A 19,036-nucleotide genomic window follows, 5' to 3' on the forward strand; every position below is an offset into this window, starting at 1 on the left:
GGTGAGATCGATTTCCTTAATTGTTTGAGTGTGAGGCACAAGATCCCTTCCAATGGACCTGCGAGCTCAGTGACTTGGAAGAGCACTCTCTCCCACGATGCTTCCCACTGGTACAGATGGAGGCACACAACATGCCAAGGGGTCTTCCTTAAGACTTGCACATGAGGGCAGCTAGGTGGCGCAGTGGATAAAGCACCGGCCTTGGAGTCAGGAGTCCCTGGGTTCAAATCCGGCCTCAGACACTTCATAATGACCCGGCTGTGTGGCCTTGGGGGAGCCGCTTAGCCCCGTTTGCCTCGCAACAACCTAAAAGCAAACAACAACAACAACAACAACAAGACTTGCACGTGGAGTGTACTGAGTGCAGACTCGGCGGAGGCACAAAAAGCAAACAGTGCTCCCAGCTAGCGCTCTAGAGGGGCGAATCCTGCTTAACGCATAGGAGGCAGTAATCGATGTGGACTGAATTAAAGGCATGATTACTGAATCATGATTCTCTTTACCTTCACCTGCTGTAAATACGTCCTTTGCCTTTTTTCTTTTTTTTTTGTTTTTATTTGCAAGGCAAACGGGGTTCAGTGGCTTGCCCAAGGCCACACAGCTAGGTGTCTGAGGCCGGATTTGAACCCAGGTGCTCCTGACTCCAGGGCCGGTGCTTTATCCACTGCGCCACCTAGCCGCCCCTCCTTTTCTTTTTTATAAAGTCAATCCATATACGATAAACAAATACCCTACACCAAATGAAATCATATCAAGAAATGAAGATGATCTATTTGCTTCTTGTCCTTTACGCCAGATCCCCGAACCTGCTGTTTGCAGAATCTTGATCAGTTCCTCTTTCACAACATGGAAGTTGTTTTCAGATGTCAACAATTAACAGCCTTGCAGAAAAATCTACAACAAGAGGCCACAAGATCATTTTGTGTTTGAAACTCTCTGCAGAGTTTTCCTTGAGCTTTTCATGACCAGATTTTTTTTCCCCTTCTAAAATCCAGGACAGCTGTCTGCACTGTCACCCAAAGAGAAACTAAGGCAAAGAGGCATCAATGTAGCAAAGAACAGATCCAGGGGGGCAAATGAGAAGGCTGCTGTCTTCCCTCAGAACTCAGAATTGGTGCCCAACAGTTAAACAGAGAAGCCAGGATAACTCACATTTTGACCCCAAATCAATCTGATACCCCACAGAGTAAAACCCTGAAAAGCAGAGGGGAGAAGCCATAATGAATTCAATCAAAAAAAAAATAGAGAAACTCCAAGGCTAAGCCTCAAAAGTCAAAGTAACCACAAATTAATTGGACATTGGTACTTAAAAGCCATCAAAACTTGAAATTCTTAGTTGATTTTGAAAAAAAAAAAAAAACCCAGAAAACAACTAGATTTACCATGAAGGAAAAACCCTGTCATAGTTTGAGGAGAATCCCCCAAGAGGAGCCATGTCCAGAAAGGCAGCAATATTTCAATTAAATTACAATTATTTGCTTATAACTTCAAGTACAATGATTAATTTCAACTATTCAACTGTCCCCAACTAGTACAATGGAAAAACCTTCAGATGATCAACTCTGGTAGCAAATTCCTCCTTCCTTTCTCTGTCAAAGAGAAAGAAATGAATCTGAAGAAAGGCATGAAATGAAAAGATCCAGGTTAAGCCCGTTTGTACCTGTGCTGTTTGGTGTTGGAGTCTGAGGATGTCCCAAAGAAGTGACTCCAGGTCCGACAGGTAGAGAGGATGGACGTTGCTCTGATTTACACAACGGTGTAGACTCTGAGATATTTGGACAAGTGAAACAAAGGGAGAAAAATGTCAATTTAAAAAAATGTTGCACTATTTTCCTGGGGGATATTTGGAACTCCTGTATATACACAAAGGACCCTTCTTCCCCCTGTTCACTATTCAGGCACTATTCCTTTTTAAAAAATTTATTTTAGTTATTTAAGGCAATTGGGTCAAGTAACTTGCCCAGGGTCACACAACTAGCTAATTAGTAAGTGTCTGAGGCTGGAGTTGAACTCAGGTCCTCCTGACTCCAGGGCGATAGGTGATCTAGCCACTGCACCGCCCAGCTGCCCTTGTTCAGGCACTTTTTTTAGGATTGTTAGCTTCCCCCAAAGACCAATTCCCCAAAACTATCATGCACTATATTTATTTTGCTGTTTTTTTCCTTTCCTTTAAAAAAAAATCTCCAAATTAAATGCCAATTCCCCGGATAACCTTTTAAATCTTTGTAAATGTCAAAAAGGAATCTTCTTTTGGATTGTAGACAGTTTTTTAAAATAACTATCCCAGAGCAAGGAGGACAAACCACAGTCCAAACAAAGCCTGCTCATGACTCCTCACTCCCCACCCCATAGGCCCAAGGTTTTGCCCTCCTTCTGCCGAGTATCAACAACTATTCTGTGTGCTAATTAATGCTTACAGGTATCTTTGAAGATAGTCCTGACTCTGCACAACCCCTGAAAATTTAAGGACATTCTCTTTCCCTTCCATAAGGGCCCTTACTTCTATGGCTAACTAGCTAATTGTGAACTTGACTATTCTGACCACAGAGGAAACCTATCTTTTCTTTGAAAACAGACACCATCAACCACCTTCATCCTCTCTGGCTCCCTGGTCTCCTTCAAAAGCTGTAATTCTATTGACTACCAAATGTAATTAAAAATAAAAAAACACCAACATTCATTCTCTCTGGGATTTTGAAATAAAACAACAGGCAAGAGTAAGCTTAGGCTAGCTTCTGATGTAATCTAAGTTGTTCTCTAATGAAAGCCCTTGAACATAAGTCCAAATACTGTACCTGGAGGTAAGACAGTCTGGGTAGGCATTGTGCTGATCACTGGTTCCAGGGGATTAGGCTGATATATTGCATCTACAGGGTTGATGGTACTCTGAGAGAAAGAAATGGTCATTTTTAATTCACATTCTCTCCTACATTGTCACTCCCCCATGTAAGAAACACCCTCAGTTATGACAGCAAAATCCTACAGTCAGCTACAGAGATACAAGATGCAAGAAAGCACAGAAGAATAAACCCTTTCCTCACATAGAGAGGCCAAAGCAATTGTTATAATTATTGAAAGCAGAGTAAAGGGGGGGAAACCACAAATCAATGAACCTTAGACAAAGAGGATTAAAATTACATGGAAAGAGGTTCTGAAATAGGGTGCAGGGATTTAAAGAGCTTTCACCGATAAATACACCACAGCGTCTCTGGGTGTCTACTGGAACGTTCCATGAACTCTCTCTCCTCTTCTGCCTTCATGGTTTAACCTGCATTTGACATCTATAACCAATGAATGGATCTAGACTTGTCTTCACACTTGTTCCCATCCCATTACTACCCAACATCATTGTGGATCCACAGGGTAAACTTCAGAGAACAGAAATTTGCACTCAAGCACAAGCTGTGAATCTCTGTAAAGAGGTTACCATTTTTTTCAGTTTCAGGAAAAGAAATGCAAGTTAGTCTTAGAAAACAGACTATTTCATTGACTCTATGGGACTAATTTTCCAATAGGTTATAAAGATTTTATTTTAAAAAAATCAACCATGTCAGCAGGCAGATGGCTCCACCACCCCAGAGTAGATTCCAATGGCTTCTTTCCCTGGGCTCCACTGGTGCTAATTTTTTTTATTGATATCTTTTGTATTTACATCACCATAGTTTCCCCCAATGTTCCTGTAACCCACCTAGAAACTGTTTTTAATGACAAATGATATAAAGAGGAAAAATCTGGTGCCAACAGTTTAAAGGAAGAACTTGGCCAGACGGTAAAGTTGAGACCTCCTTGTTATTTGCAAAGAGGAAAGTGGACCAAAACTAAGAAAACTTACAAGCATCCCTTAACTTGCTTTGGTCTCTTGAAAACCTTGATTTTAAAAAACATAATTCAAAAGTGTTTGGAGAAGAAGAAAGGAAAATATTTTGCGGAGATACAACAAAGAGCAATGTTGGTAATCACAAAAAATGGTCGTTTCTATCCATCACTGAAATTTAAGGAGAAAAAGCGCTTCAAATCCTATCACTAAGAATTAAAAAAAAACTCTTATTTTGACGGAAGCAGAACGTGTGGGCATCCAGACAGCTTTCCTGACAAAGGTTAAAACATAATCCATTAAAAAGTGGGTCACGGCTGCCAGCTGTTCCCTGACTCTCCATGGCCAAAAGGAGGGCTCCACGGGTGAAGCAACGAGGCAGATCTGTGGAGGCTCACTTGAGATCTGGGCTTGCCACCTCTTGTGGGTCTGGACCCCTTTGGCAGCTGCTGTGCACTCTTAGTGATACTGAAATAAAGATGCAATTCTTTTCTTCTCCAAGCTCAATGGCACTCCATTACCTCTTGGAATCTCTCCATCAACTCCAGGTTTCAAATACCTGGTTTAGAGGGAGAGGGACTGACCTGAAGAGAACAGAGGCTTGTCAACCCTAGGTGTTCCTGTGCATGCCTTCCACTTTCAGGGGGACAAATCAAATCTTATTTCCCATAAGGCCTGTGGTCCTGGGCAGGCCTGGGTAGGGCTCCCTTTTGTAAGAAGTGGCACCGAGGGGCAGTTGATGGAGTGGGACTGATAGTTCTCACATTGTCAGTCTCCCAAACACACTGGCCTCTTTTTGTATGTTATTCCTTTATCACCCACTAAAAGTTGTGGGAGAAAGTTTCTATTTTCAGCTTGGAGGTAATGGATTTCAAAAATTGGATGTGTGATACAGTGTAATTTCATCTTTTCAATCCTAAACTTACCCCCCCACACTTTCTGTTCAAAGATTTGGGGATTTTGCCAACAAATCAATGCTCACCCTGTCCACCTTCAGAGATTTTAAGGGAATTCCTTTCTCTTGACCTTCTCTTTCTGACCCAACAGGATCCTTTAGGGGGCCAGCCAGAAGTTCCTTATTTATTCTGGGAAGTTTTCTAAACATTCTATCTCCACCCCAGGCCCCCACTACGGCACCTTCTTCTGCAGGAACCAGAGAGGCACCTGATCTGCCAGGCAGAGACAAACCCATGATAATTGGGCAGGCTTTAGTCTCCAGATAGAGTGAGGCAATGACAGGAGGCAGTGATGGAACTGTCTACAATCCTGAATACAAGCCTCCAAAGGAAACACAATTAGACATTCCTACATATATAAAATTATAGTTTTTTAATGAAATTAAAATGTGAATCAAATACTCCCTATTTGTTGCTCTGTTTCAGGCTAAAATACAACGAGATCTCAAGTTTTAAACATAAGTATTTGTTACTCCTAACTCCCAAGTGAAATCCTACCTCTACACTCTTGCCAACCATGCTACCACAGGTCCTACCTTTACTGCAGAGTGTATCCTGACCTGTGATTTCAAACAAAGCCTCCCAATATGGCAATGCCTTCCACCAGGACCAGGAATTCTAGTCTCAAGAGAATCACCCGGAATTCTAAGAAGTTAAGTGTCTTGTTTATGGATCAGGAGCAGATCTCTAAGTCAGAGCTTTAATCATTGCCTCTCACAGTCACTATTTATATTTCAAAAAGTAAAAGCTACTCAGAATATAGACAAGAGTTTAAGCACAGGAAAAAAAAATCTAAATATCCTCACTTTCCTCCACCCACCATCCAGACAATTAAAGCATCTTAGACATCTTCTACAAATTTCCACTGCATCATCTTTGTTTCCCCTTCCTTGGATTATTCCTTCTCCCCCTCATGTGAAGGTCCCTGGAGAGCTGTTTACTACCACTTTCTCTTCAGGCTAAAAAAAGATTTTGAATGAAAATGGGGCCAGAACTTCAATCTGTCCTCAAAGGCTCTGCTTGGTTGCATTCAGAGAAAGTCTTCATCAGAAGGCTCTAAAGAGCAGAAAGGGAGCATTTTAAAATCATTTAGGTGAATCCTCTCATGTGGAACATGAAAAAGAATGCCTCAGAGCAGTTAAATGATTCTCCCAAGGTCACAAAGATGGTAAATGGCGGAATTCCAACCTAAGTCCAATGTGATTTCACTGTACATACCCGATTCCTTCATGAGATGGTGATTCACTAAATGATGCAAACTTTGGACCATGAGAATACATGAACATCTTATACAATCGTGAGGAGGTGCTAGAGTGGATGAGTCCCCATACCAATGATGAAATAGACTTTTGAAAACAATGACTTATAATTCAAAATGGTTCCCCATCTAGACTTCAGATCAGGCTACATGGTGCTTGCCCGAGGCTTACAGATTAAAACTGTAACAGAAAGAAAATATTGAAGCTTGTATCCCACAATGATCCCTAATAAGTCATTAAGAAGTACAAATTCCATCACACCAATAAAGTGGGGTAAGTAAACCTCTTTACTCTCTTCTGCTCTCCTCAGACATCTCCATGTGTTGTAAATCAAACTAAAGAAAAGGAGATGGTGTTCATCCTAATAAGTTTAAACAGTAGCTTTCATGAATTTCCAGATTGTAGATGAATTATTATTTGTATGCCTTCAAAGAAAAAAACCAACTGCATTCCCCCCTCTTAAGTTTTAATATTTTAATATCAAGGCCAATAGTATATAGAAGGTGTTTATGAGTTGCCCATGAAATGAACAAATCTTCAGACTCTAAATTTCACTTCCAGTCTCAAAAGGTTAAGATTCCAACAAATAACCAGTAAGTTTTCTCTATCATTTGTCTAGAAGGGAGGAAGGCTGATAGTTGAGAAAGAGGGAGAAAGAAAAACCAAAAAGAACTTTTAGAATGGAGATACTGGGGACCGGGATATCGGTGAACTGCAGAGGCAAATGTACCATCCCTATTACCCTTCACTCTGGCAACATCAATCATTCCTGCTGCCAAGATGCGAGCTGGCTGGGGCCACAACAGGATGCGAGTTAGTTGCAATTGGTTTCAACAAAATCATGGCAAGACTATAACAAGCCCAAACCCAAGATATGTAGGGAAATTATAAAAAAATTTAAAAACCTACTTGGAATTGGCTAAAAAAAAAAAAAAAGGATTTCACTTAAGAAGTCAATAGCAATTCTGAAAGACAATTATCATTAAATCCCCTCATTTCTGTCAAGGGGAGTCCAATTTGGACAAAACTACAGTAGAGATATTTATAAAACTACAGTAGAGATATTTATAGCTTCAGGAGCTGTTCCCTAAAGACAGCTCTACCTCATGATTACTTAAAGCATGCAAGATAATTTGATTCAATAGGAAATTAAAGCAAATTTATAAGACTGCTGTTTCAAACCCTAAATCAGAAAAAAGCAGCCAGAATTTGTTGTGTAATGATTAGTAAAGATGGTCAACTTCAGGAGCTCAAGGAAAGTTGCCCAAATAGAACAAGAAGGGTAAGTTGAAAAGAGAAGATAAGTTGTAAATGAATAGAAACTCAGTTCTCTGCTGCAAGATGCTGGGTTTTAATGCTCTGCAGAGGTAAGGGAATTTAAAAGATTAGATTAAACTTACTATCAATCCATATGCGTGCTTCTCCTCATTACTTTGGTCCTTAAGGAAAAATGTTCAATATGTTAACAATCTTTTACAAGACAAAGAAAGCATCCTCCCCCCACGTGAACAGCGACATGGCTTTGGTTAAGGGCTCAAGGAGCAGCAGATGCTGCTGCCGCCATGCTCAACTGGAAATGTGGAATTCGACTTGACTACCTTGAAAACTGTAATCTCACCCAAGTGGGACCAGCATGCCTGGTCAGGGACAGATCTCTTTCTATGGACAGGACAACCACCATGACTATTACTCATTTAAAGGGCCAAGAGCCTTCCAAATAGAGTTCTTTCAAAGAATACACACTGCATGATGATAGTGATATTCATGCCTCTGACTCAAATCATTTTCTACAGGAAATGCTTATTATTTATGATTTGTCAATCTTAAGCTTTAAATATTCATAGTATTGCCCCACCTCCCCTCCAGTGGGACCAATGATGCTCTCTCCATTCCTAGTGTCTATTCTCCTCTCCTGGGTGGGGGGAGGATGGGCAGGGAAGATACTTTGCTTTTCTAACCCATGAGATAAGTTGGAAAGAGGTAGAAGGGCAGGACAAAATATGCCTGCAAGCAACTAAACAGAGCTGGTTTAATTTGATTAACCAACATTCATTGGGTGCCAGATCAGGGTACAAAGACCAAAATGTCAAGAAGTTTCAGCTGGACACAAATAAACTGGAAGAGGAAGCATTATTAGGATACTCACAGAGCTTAGAAGAAGGCAAAGGTTTCTCAAAGGCAGACAAAGCCAAGAGTACATTCCAAGGATAAGACATGGTGTGGGCAAACGTATGGAGGTGGGCAAGTGTTCCATTTCACCAATACCTAGCAAGCCAAACCAGCTGGAAGCTGAAGTTGCTCAAGAGGAATAATGAAGGCAGGATGCTATATGACAGAGACTAGAGAAAGCCTTACATGCCAGGTGTTTGTTAGGTTGTGTGTTATCCTACAGGCAATGAGGGACCCTGTGAAGGATTTCAAGAGGTGTGACAGATTTATGCCACTGAAAAATTATTTGGGTGGTTGTGGAGAAGATGGAAAGATGGAAGGGAGGAAAGACTCCTGGCAAGGACACTAATTAGTAGGGCAATAGAGTAGTCTGGGCAAAGGGTGATTAAGGTGTGAATAAGAGTGGTTGCTGCATAAGTGGAGAGAAAGGGTCAGATATGAGACAAGCCACGGCATGGAGGGCCACATCAAGACATGGTAAGAGGCAGTCTGCAGATAGGACAACCTACAGGATTGTTGGAAGATGTCAGAGTATGGACTAAATGGCTTTGAAGCTGGCAGTTCTCTTAACAGACATGGGCAAGGGTGAAGGAGGGAAGTACTTAGGGAGAAGGATTAGTTCCATTTGGGACATGCTGATTTTGAAGTAACTAGAGAACATTCAAGAGGAACTGCCTAGAAAGAAGAGGGAGAGCCAAGACTGGTGTTCTGGGAGGGGACTATGTCTGGCTATACAAATTTGGAAGCCATCTGTGTAGAAATGATATCTGAGGGGGTAGTTAGGTGGTGCAGTGAATAGAAGAACTCTGGCCCTGGAGTCAGGAGGACCTGAATTCAAGTCCAGCCCCAAACACTTAACAATTGCCTAGCTGTGTGACCTTGGGCAAATCACTCTTAACTCCATTGCCTTAAATAAAATTAAAAAAAAAAAAAAAGAAATGACATCTGAATTGATGGGGTAACTAAAGCAGAGAGTACTATGGATGGAAGAGAGGGTGCTGGTCAGACTAAGGAACAAGGGAAAAATTATTATCTAGGATTAACACTAGCTCTACTCAAGTTCAAAACAATGTCAATGCCACATAAATTAAGAACTTGGAAAGGGGGATCACAGCACAATCTAAAAATGGTAGGGTAACTAACTAGGCCGGAGTCTCAGAGCAATGGTCCAAGCTTCTCTCCCACCCTCTTGCCAATCCACAAAGGATTCTCTTCTATGCTAAACTTGCTAAGGGTAGTGATGAACACCTGCAGTGATGATAGAACCTTCATGGAGAGCAGGGAATGAGTCAACTTTGCCCAAATTATGACTTTAAATAATGCTAGTGGGAAAAAAAGGTCTCTAAATATTGTAAAAATAGAATACTTTGTCTTAAATCAGATGATTTAAAATTAAATTATAAAATAACCAACTGGAAGGTAAACTTTGAGTCACTTGTTTAAAGTTCTTATGTACCATAGATTTCTCTTGAACACTCTCCTTAATTTCTCCTTCTTTCAGTGACACTAAAATAAAGTTATAAACAAAGGATAAGCAGTATGAATAACTACAGATGAAAAAATCACTAAAAAACTATGCAAAGAAAAAACCAGGCTACCTTGGTTCAGGCTAAAAAAAAAAAATCTATATAAAATCATTTTAACTATTAATTTGCTAAGAACTTAAACCAAAATGGTCACATATGAAGTGTTGCAAAGATATTTAGATATATATGCTAAAAAGTCAAAGGTAATTACCAGTTTCAAATCAATTCAAACCAATAGAAACTGGATTTAGAATTCTCTCTCTGTATGCGATTTGATGATGATGATGATGATGATGATATCTGTCCATTTTGGAAGAAGATCATGAAATCAGGGAGGTAACACATGAATAGGATTTGAGTGGGGGGTGCTGGTTTAAATCACCAGCCTCACTTTCTCCTCCAGAGCCATCTGGATCCTGTGGCTAGATATGCATCAAGACAACTGGGGATGGCTCTAGATATAAGGTGATTAGGGTGGAGTGACTTACCCAAGGTCATACAGCTAATAAGTGTCCGAGACTGGATTTGAACTCAGGTTCTCCTGACTCCAGGACAGTGCTCTATCCTCTATGACATCTAGCTATCCAATGAAATCAGAGAGCTAGCAGAGAAACACAGCAACTGTTGAACCTGCCAAGGGATCATCAAGGGCCTAGGTTCCAACCATCTTTACCTACTTTCAGAACTGGCAGAGCGCTCAGAGATTGTGATCTAGTCCAACTCAAAATCACTCAAGATGCCTCACAACAAACAGCCCTATCTGGTGGTCCTCCAGCAAAGCAGCCCAGTGGGGCCCTCTGCCACTTCCACCTATTGCTGGGGCTGGTTCTGCCCACTGGTACCAAAGACAATGGGCCTAATGCCTGTTCTGTGTCTATCCTTCCCCAGTCTACAGACCTGAAACAAACTAGCTCCTCCTTGCTAGGCTGCCCAATCAGAAAATAAGGTGAAGTATAGCCATCCAACAGCTCAGCCTGCCTCCGTTCAGAGCAAAGTGGCACATCAGGCAGTTGAGGCTTGTGCTGATACAATTCATCTTATCACTCTTCTTCCTCATCAGACTTCTAGACATTACCCAATAGTCACTGTACTCCCAACCCCTCCCCTATCTGTCTTTGGGGTATTGAATCCCTGACCTGGCAAAAAGCCCCCTCCCTCACCTCAGTTCCTTGATCTCTCATTCCAAGTCCTCCCTTTGACTCACTCCAGGGGTGGTCATTGGTTCCCTGATTAGAGCGAGAGCTGGACATCTAAGAGCTGAGCCAAACAAAAATTCCAACAAATTTCAACAGACTTTTGACCAGGACTGTCAACTCGAGTGTCTGAATCTTGGTATCAGTGCCTGAAAATGAAGCTTCCTTTCTCTGCAGAAATTTGTTTTCTACCCCAATTTTTCTGAATAAAATGGTGAACTTTCCAATGAACTGAAGGATAAAAGTTTAAGAAAATATCATGAGAGGGGGAAATTCTCATTTAAATTAGGTGGAAAACTATACAAAAAACACATGAAAAAGAAAGTGCCTTGGGAAGGGCAGGGAGCAGCCCGAGATCCCACAGTAGTATGTCCAGACTGAAAAAGCAGCCAGGCCTCTAGAAATGTGCTTCCAGGCCCAGCTGGCACTGCTTTGGGGAAATAGAAATAAAAAAATTAAATGATCCCTGCTCTCAAGAAATTGACATTATTCTAGGGATAAATGGCATGTCCACAGATAAAATCAGTGAGATTTAAAATAAGGGGGCACAGAAGAGAAGTGGTGAACAGGAAGTGACACCTGAATTAAGCCAGAAAGAACAAGGACCTCTCAGCCTCAGCTTTTTCCTATCTAACGGGGACACGAAGACACAAGCCACCTCACTAAAGAGCAACTGTCAATTATTACACAAATAAATGTTCATCTATCTAACTCAGGGCTTCCAAATCCATGTTATCCAAACAATGAAAAAATAGAAGTCAAAGGTTCTGAAATTCTATTTATCAATCAAAAGTCATCACTCACATGAGGTGTGACCCAGGAAGGCTCTATTTCTTAGAGAAGCAAGCCCATTTCAAGCACCAGAGCTATATCAACATCTAAATAGCAAAAACAAAAAATTAATTATGTGATGTGGGGTTTCCTGAACTCCAGTTTCTGGTTTTTAATAAATCTGATAATTGGCAGAAAAGCTTCAAAATAGTCCACAATGGTTATCATGTTGGTATTCCCTTAAGATTCCAGATGATGAACACAAGCTTGGGTGAACAGCCTAATAAACGAAGTGGACTCATTCTCAATAATGAAGTACAATACCAATATGGCAGCACCCATTACAGCTTGGTCAAGCTGCACCTCTTCTACATGGTTCACTCCTCAGCCAATAGACTTCAAGGTTCTTCCCCAAACCTGGGAAGTTTCATTTAGTTCCTGGAAAAGCTCTGGTGGTAAAGGCTTCGAGGAGATCTCAGAAATCTGGAAGAGTCCCTGCATCTGCTGAGACTCCAAGATTATTACTACTTCATTGCCTATCTATGTCTGAGTTAAAATGATATAACTGTGCAGTTAGAAGAGAGACCCCAAGAAAATGGAGTGTGCCAATCTTCCCTGGCCAGGTAAATTAAATCAAATTACAGAGAAAGGACTCAGAATACAAACCACTTTGGAGAGCACAACCTCTTTCAAAAAAAAGGCCAATTCTAATGTTTAAGCAACCCGTTGGCCTTGTTCTCGAGGTAAAAACTTTTAAAACATGCCAGTTTCTTTTCATTCATTCTTCCTTAACATGGAAGAAAGCTGCTTGGCATTTCCTGCATAAAAACACTTCAGACCCCTGTCAGCAGCTCTCTTAGTGAATCATTCTTTTAATAAGTGAGAAATCACCCAGGGCTTTTCCCTGACAGGGTGAATTTTCTGCTCCTGTTCACTAGTGTCTTTAAATTCTCCCTAAAAGTATCACCCTAAATGAACAGAATATGACATGACAGTGCCAAATTCTGATTTCCCTCTGCTGTCTTTACCATTAAGCCTCACAACTCTAGAATTCCACTTATTATAGTAAACAGTTATATCCCTGATTTCTCTCTCATCACACTCAATTTGGATCAATGTATACAACATGGAAACAATGTAAAGACTGATAAATTTGCTTTCTGTGGGGGGTGGGGAGAGGGAAATAAGATTGGGGGAAAAATTGTAAAACTCAAAATAAATAAATCTTTAATTAAAAAAAAAGTTATATCCCTAAGAAAATTTATTTGAAAAATGGCTAAATCCACTTGATGATTCTCCAAGGTTATCTATGCCAAAAGATTACAAATGCAGGTTCATCAACTGGGCCTAAGCACTGTTGCTAATAAATTTTCAATAAAAAACTAATAATGATGGGAGAACCTAGCTCTGACTAGGATAATCTGAATGAAAATACATTCCAAAGGCAAAACTAATGAAGCAATGAAAGGTTTTTCTGATGGGTAACTAAAACCACCACTTAGTATTGTGTGAGTTTTTGGGACAGACAATACCACAACAATCTTGTGATGGAGCTGCACATATGTGAACATTCCAAACAAGATATGCTCTCTTGCTCCCTCAATTCCAAGACATGCAAAAATGGGAAAGACAATTGCCCAGTCTGGTTTTGACAAAATGAAGTATATGGAGTAGTCACTGGCTGCATACACAGGCTGTCAGACAATTGGAGTACAATTTGCTGTAAAATTTCATTGCCAAGGGGCGGCTAGGTGGTGCAGTGGATAGAGCACCGGCCCTGGAGTCAGGAGGACCCGAGTTCAAATCCGGCCTCAGACACTTAATAATTACCTAGCTGTGTGGCCTTGGGCAAGACACTTTACCCCATTTGCCTTGCAAAAAAAAAAAAAATTCATTGCCAAGAAAAGTCTTGATCTCCTCCAAGGATTTTCTTGAAAATTTGTATAATTAAATATTGATTAGGAAAAGCAGGGGGGAAAATAGATCCAATAATAAGGTAAAGAGAAGAACAGGTACCCTAGGAGAGTGGCAAGAATCTAAACTCATCATATGGTCATCTATCCCCTTGGAAAAAAGTGTCTTTTCTACTCTCCACACCAAAGTGGCAGAGACTAGAATTCTAAAAACATTTTTTCAAAGTAAGTTGTCCTGATACTTCTATGCTTCCATGCTATCCTATTTCATGGTACAAGCTCCTGACTTTGAATCTGTTCTCTGTCAATGATAATAAAGTTGAAGAGCAAGTGACTGAATGTCATTTAATTATGAAAGTAGTCTTGTAATTTAAATGGCATGCCAAATACTATTTTGATTGGCCAGTCAACAAACATCTAATAACTTGCCAAAAGAAGGGATGACAAAAGCAGACATTATGATAAATGCAACAACCAATCATTAACTCAATCAATATTGTATGACAAAATGCTAACCAACAATTCAACAGCTGAAAAATGCCCAAGTCAAATGAAAGCAAAAATGAAAGGTTGATAATGTTGTGGGGGTTTTTTCCATGTTTAAAGATCTTAAGAGTCCTAGATATTTGAAATTATTCAGAATTTTTAGTTAATGTGATATCCAAATAGTCCAGATCAAAAAAAAAAAGAATTTGGACAGGAGTCAAGTCAAATCATGGGTTGCAAGCTAAGTTCATTCTTCAATTTAATTTATACTAAATGAACTAGAAGTAATGTTACCTTTAAAAATAAAAATAAATCAAAAAGAATCCTTTATTTATTTTTATCCCATCTTCTGGTTAGTATTTTTTTTTTAATGAAAAACCTACTCCATATTTCCTTTTTTCATTCCTATGAAAATAAGAGAAGAATTGCCAGAAATATATTTCATTCCAGTAAGTGTCAAAGTTTCAATCTAAGAGGAAGAAGTCCTAGAAAAACCTCTTCTCCTTCCCACCAGCACCAAAAATGACTGACCTCACCACAGCAAACCCACGCAGGCAAGGTGTTAGGTAGGCACAAAATGTTGTTCCATAGCACAAGAAATCCCAACAGATTAGTTTCCCACAGAAAGGTACTAAGCTGAAAGCAGATCCCATCATTTCACTGCTCCCTCAAGAAAAGCTGACCTTATATTAAGCAGTATCTCTGTTAAGCTGAGCAAATTAAAAGTAAAGTTTACTTACTTTAGCAATCTGCAGCAACACAATGCAGTGTTTAATTGATTCTACCATGTTCTATAAAAACAAAACACGGATTTTAGGATTTTACCCAAATAATAACTTTGTAAATGTTTTCTAAGATTTGAGATGGTCATAGAATGGTAGCAAATAATACCATCTGCAAGCCCCATGTCACACAAGAGCCTAACAGCTGTGCTGATTGAAGAACTGGGGACTACAATGTTAAAGAATTGCTTCTTTTGTAACTGAAAAGAACATAAATTAGTTTTTAACCAATTGCATACACATGAACAGTGAGTGTCTGCCTATCCAAAAAGCAGAGAAAGAATTCATTTTTGATCTCTTAAATCTCCATCAACAATATTTCTCTAAAAATAAGGCTCATGTTAAAAGAAATTCCTACAAAAGATTTAGGCAGAAATAGGCAATAGAAAGGAAATTCTCATAAAATTGGTAGCTTTGGCATGTGGAGCTTGCTCTTAAATCTATTGTTCAAAATATTTCTTTTCTATTTCCACAAAAAGATAAGCTATTCAAAATGGCTTGCTTGTTACATGATGACAAAAGGCCTAAACATTTATAAGGAAATTAAAAAAAATAATTTCACAATTACATTCTCTCTCTCTCTCTCTTTAATGGTAACTGTTAACCAAGGATCTCAAACCTCTAAGACAGGAAACAGAGTGGGCAATATCTGAAGTGAATGTCAGTTTGGCAATTTTTTCAACCTTAATACTATGGTAAAATTCTGAACAGTCTTAATGAGACAACTCTTTAAAAAAGTTAAAGCGATGCTCAACCATCACTGCTACAAATAACATGAATGGAAAGCATCATTACGAAATCTGATGTAAAGGCAAAGATTGCAAAACACAAAACTTACATTTGTGGTCTCTTTGAGAGTCTCAATTTTCTGTGAAAAATAAGATTCAAAATATAAACCATGAGAAGCATATGGGCAAGTTTTTACTGTTAATACTAATTACAGTAAATTATGCTTATATACTGTAATGACCATATATTCATTTTAGACACTATTCATAGGGCTCCATGGGATCATCTGAGGTGATATTCCTGTCCTAGAGAACAAATTGCAACTGCCTACAGGGAAACTGACCTCCCAAGATTACAAAAGCTGGACAATAAACACTAGGCCAGGCTCAGATCTGAGACCTCTGAGCTCCAAGGCTAGGCCTGTCAGTTAAACCAGTGCCTCTCTCTACAGGTGATAATTAAATACAGGAGCAGCAGTGAACCTACATTCAATGGCTCCAGATAATTAGAAGCAAAGATCAGACATACTCCGTAAACCAGTCCTTTATGACAGTCAGTCTTCATACTGTATTTAGAAATAAGCTCAAAACACCTGGATTCAATTCATCAGGAAAAAGTCATGATTTCAATGTTTGCTCTCTCAGATGAAGGTGTCTCTTGTATAGTTTTTTTTTAGGTTGTTTTTTGTAAGACAAACGGGGTTAAGTGGCTTGCCCAAGGCCACACAGCTAGGTAATTATTCAGTGTCTAAGACCGGATTTGAACCCAGGTACTCCTGACTCCAGAGCTGGTGCTTTATCCTCTACACCACCTAGCCGTCCCTTCTTGTATAGTTTTTAATATATATATATATATATATATATATATATATATACATATATATATACACACACACATATATATATATGTATATATATATAAAACTTTGAAAGGTTTGTTTTAAAATGAAACATTTTGCTAAGATTATTACTCCCATCACCCCCCCCCCCAACCCCACCTTAAGGAGAGGACCAAAATATAAAACCTAAGAATGGAAAGAAGTAAAGAATAAGGAGTCATGGCTATAAGACATTATAAAAGAACTGAAGGAGAGACAAAACAAAAACAGCAACAGAACTGATTAAGCTGAATTTCTGCCCTAAGAAAAGCAGAGAAAAGAGAAAAATACAAACCTCTAAAAACCCCAAAGAACAGGAGCAAGCAAGGCTGGCAAACTTCAAGGTGTTGGAGTGAATATCCAAATCCTCTCACTTTCCCTGACATCATCCTCTAGACTAAAGTAAGAGTGCCTTTGAACTTTTCCAAGAGATTAGTAACCTGTGCTGTCCACCTACAGCAGGGTTGGGGAAGTCTCTGGCCCACTGGTCATTTTAGTTTGGTGCTGCCAAGGCAACCACAGGTGGGACTCCAAATTCAGTAACTCTGGGGTGAATATATGACCACATATTACACTCAAACTGTATTATAAATATGCAAATAGCCCTTGGCAGAAAAAAAAGGTTTCCCACTCCTGACAAGGATTGTGGAAAAGCCCTCTTCTATCCTGAACTCCAGAGTAAAGGGCAGCCTTGCTATGCTGAGATGTAGAGCTATTCTGGATAAAACAAGGGTGACAAAAGCCTTACAGGGTGAGCCTTTGAGACATATTCACCATGGACTCACAGAAACCCTTTGGTGAACACAATGATGCTAAATTAAACCCTGTGGCAGACTCCAATACAATTATTTTAATTAATCAAATAATACGGAAGAAACCACAATTAAAGGGTAAAAGTGTTACCTTTCTCTGCTCATCATCTTTGCAGTTTTGAAGTTTGTTATCGAAGAGCTATAAAATAACAACACATATATCAGTCATGAGGTTATGGTCAGTGGAAGCTACTTTAATATGTAAACAACATTCATTCAACTTGCAAAAGAGATCTGGAATTTTTAAAGATGTGTGCTTCAGTTAGCTTACTGTTATGTTTGTTTTTAAAGACAAGCTAAAAGTCAATGCTCTGCTGAGATGCAAAATGATTCTGGGTAAAATGGGCTGCAAAAGCCTTACCAGGGCTTTGCACAGAAGGCTGCTGGGGAGTCTCCAAGTCAGACACTCCTGTGGGGGGCCTTATGGTATCTAAGCCAAGGAAAGCATTTGTTTTTTTTGGGGGGGGGAGTGGGGAGCGTTTTTTTGCAAGGCAATGGGGTTAAGTGACTTCCCCAAGGTCACACAGCTAGGCAATTATCAGATGTCTGAGGCTGGATTTGAACTCAGATCCTCCTGACTCCAGGGCCAGTGCTCTATCCACTGCGCCACCTAGCTGCCCCAGCATTTGGCTCTGAAGCCTCTAAGTTACTCTAATTAAAAGTCACAGAGACGCTTTCCTCACATTCCTCCAAGGAGGTCCTATATGACCTCTGTCTTGTTTTAAAGAAAAGGGAATAGGAGAAACCAAGGAGGAAAGGACTCCTATGTTTTTTAAGTTTGAAAATTGTAGCTCACCTCCAAAGAAAGTATACTTAAAAGTGGGGAGACACATGAAGATTCCAAAATAAGTTTCCTCTGGAACTCACCTGTTTCCACAGGAATTAAAAAATGGCCAAGTCCTTTCAGATTTCACTTTTTTCTTTTAAGTATGTCTAGATATGTAAGAATTGAGTACATTTTTATAACCACAAAGGTTATAAACCATCATAAAAATCTGTAGATTATTGTTAATTGAGAGAACTCTTTGAAAAAGCCAGCTTCAAAGAAGAGCTAGAAGCTAGAGGCAGGAGGCCCAGAATACCCACGTTAACAATGTCTGAGAAGTGGAGATCCCCCCCAAGCATTTTACTTGTGCATCAACCACCTCAGTCTTCAATCTCATCTGTCCTACCTTCAGTTGATCGATCAAAATTTGCAAGTATGCATCAGCCTCCGTCAGTTTCTTATCAAAGTCCTGAACACTGGGAACAAATCCAGAATCTACACCCTAGAAAAAGAGAAAAAATATCATATAATTATCAAATCTAACTATAAAAAATTAATATTACACAAAATATTCACGAAAATATCTTAGATGCAGAGTGGCTGATGAGAGGAATGTCTATGAAGACTCAAAAGGGATCTGAGATCTTGATCATTCTAGGAATTCCCAATGTCTATGAAAGGATGACTGAAAATTCCTCAGGTCTCCATGGCATAGAAGCAATGTGCAATCCTCATGAAATGAGAGTACCTTAATGCCTCAAGTATATTTACATATATATATATATATGTATACAGATAGATAAAGTTTTGCCTTTCACCAATAGAAATGGGGCCACCTCTTCTTCACCAATCTTTCATTCACCTAGCATCCATTCTCCAACACAGGGGAACCTGATGATTGGACAATTTTCCTCTTCAAGAATCTTATTCTAACTCCCAACATTTCCTTTCAAAACTTTTCACCCTCGAATAATTGTTACTAA

General features: G+C 39.6%; 1 protein-coding gene across 14 annotated transcripts in view; it reads right to left on the reverse strand.

The window, feature by feature from the left end:
• The window catches only part of OSBPL9 (oxysterol binding protein like 9), a 136,321-nt gene that overhangs the window by 12,029 nt on the left and 105,256 nt on the right, over positions 1 to 19,036 (reverse strand). For 9 of the 14 annotated variants that reach the window (XM_074221465.1, XM_074221457.1, XM_074221464.1 and 6 more), the window contains 7 exons: positions 18,460 to 18,555; positions 17,379 to 17,426; positions 15,708 to 15,737; positions 14,828 to 14,878; positions 7,430 to 7,468; positions 2,796 to 2,886; positions 1,661 to 1,765 (listed from right to left, as the gene is read on the reverse strand). In XM_074221465.1, the coding sequence (XP_074077566.1) occupies positions 1,661 to 1,765; positions 2,796 to 2,886; positions 7,430 to 7,468; positions 14,828 to 14,878; positions 15,708 to 15,737; positions 17,379 to 17,426; positions 18,460 to 18,555 (460 nt within the window). The remainder of the gene's footprint in view (positions 1 to 1,660; positions 1,766 to 2,795; positions 2,887 to 7,429; positions 7,469 to 14,827; positions 14,879 to 15,707; positions 15,738 to 17,378; positions 17,427 to 18,459; positions 18,556 to 19,036) is intronic. The other 5 variants (XM_074221469.1, XM_074221462.1, XM_074221456.1 and 2 more) reach the window with 3 other exon arrangements.

Source organism: Macrotis lagotis, chromosome 2 (genome assembly GCF_037893015.1).
Source record: "Macrotis lagotis isolate mMagLag1 chromosome 2, bilby.v1.9.chrom.fasta, whole genome shotgun sequence".
Lineage (NCBI taxonomy): Eukaryota > Metazoa > Chordata > Mammalia > Peramelemorphia > Peramelidae > Macrotis > Macrotis lagotis.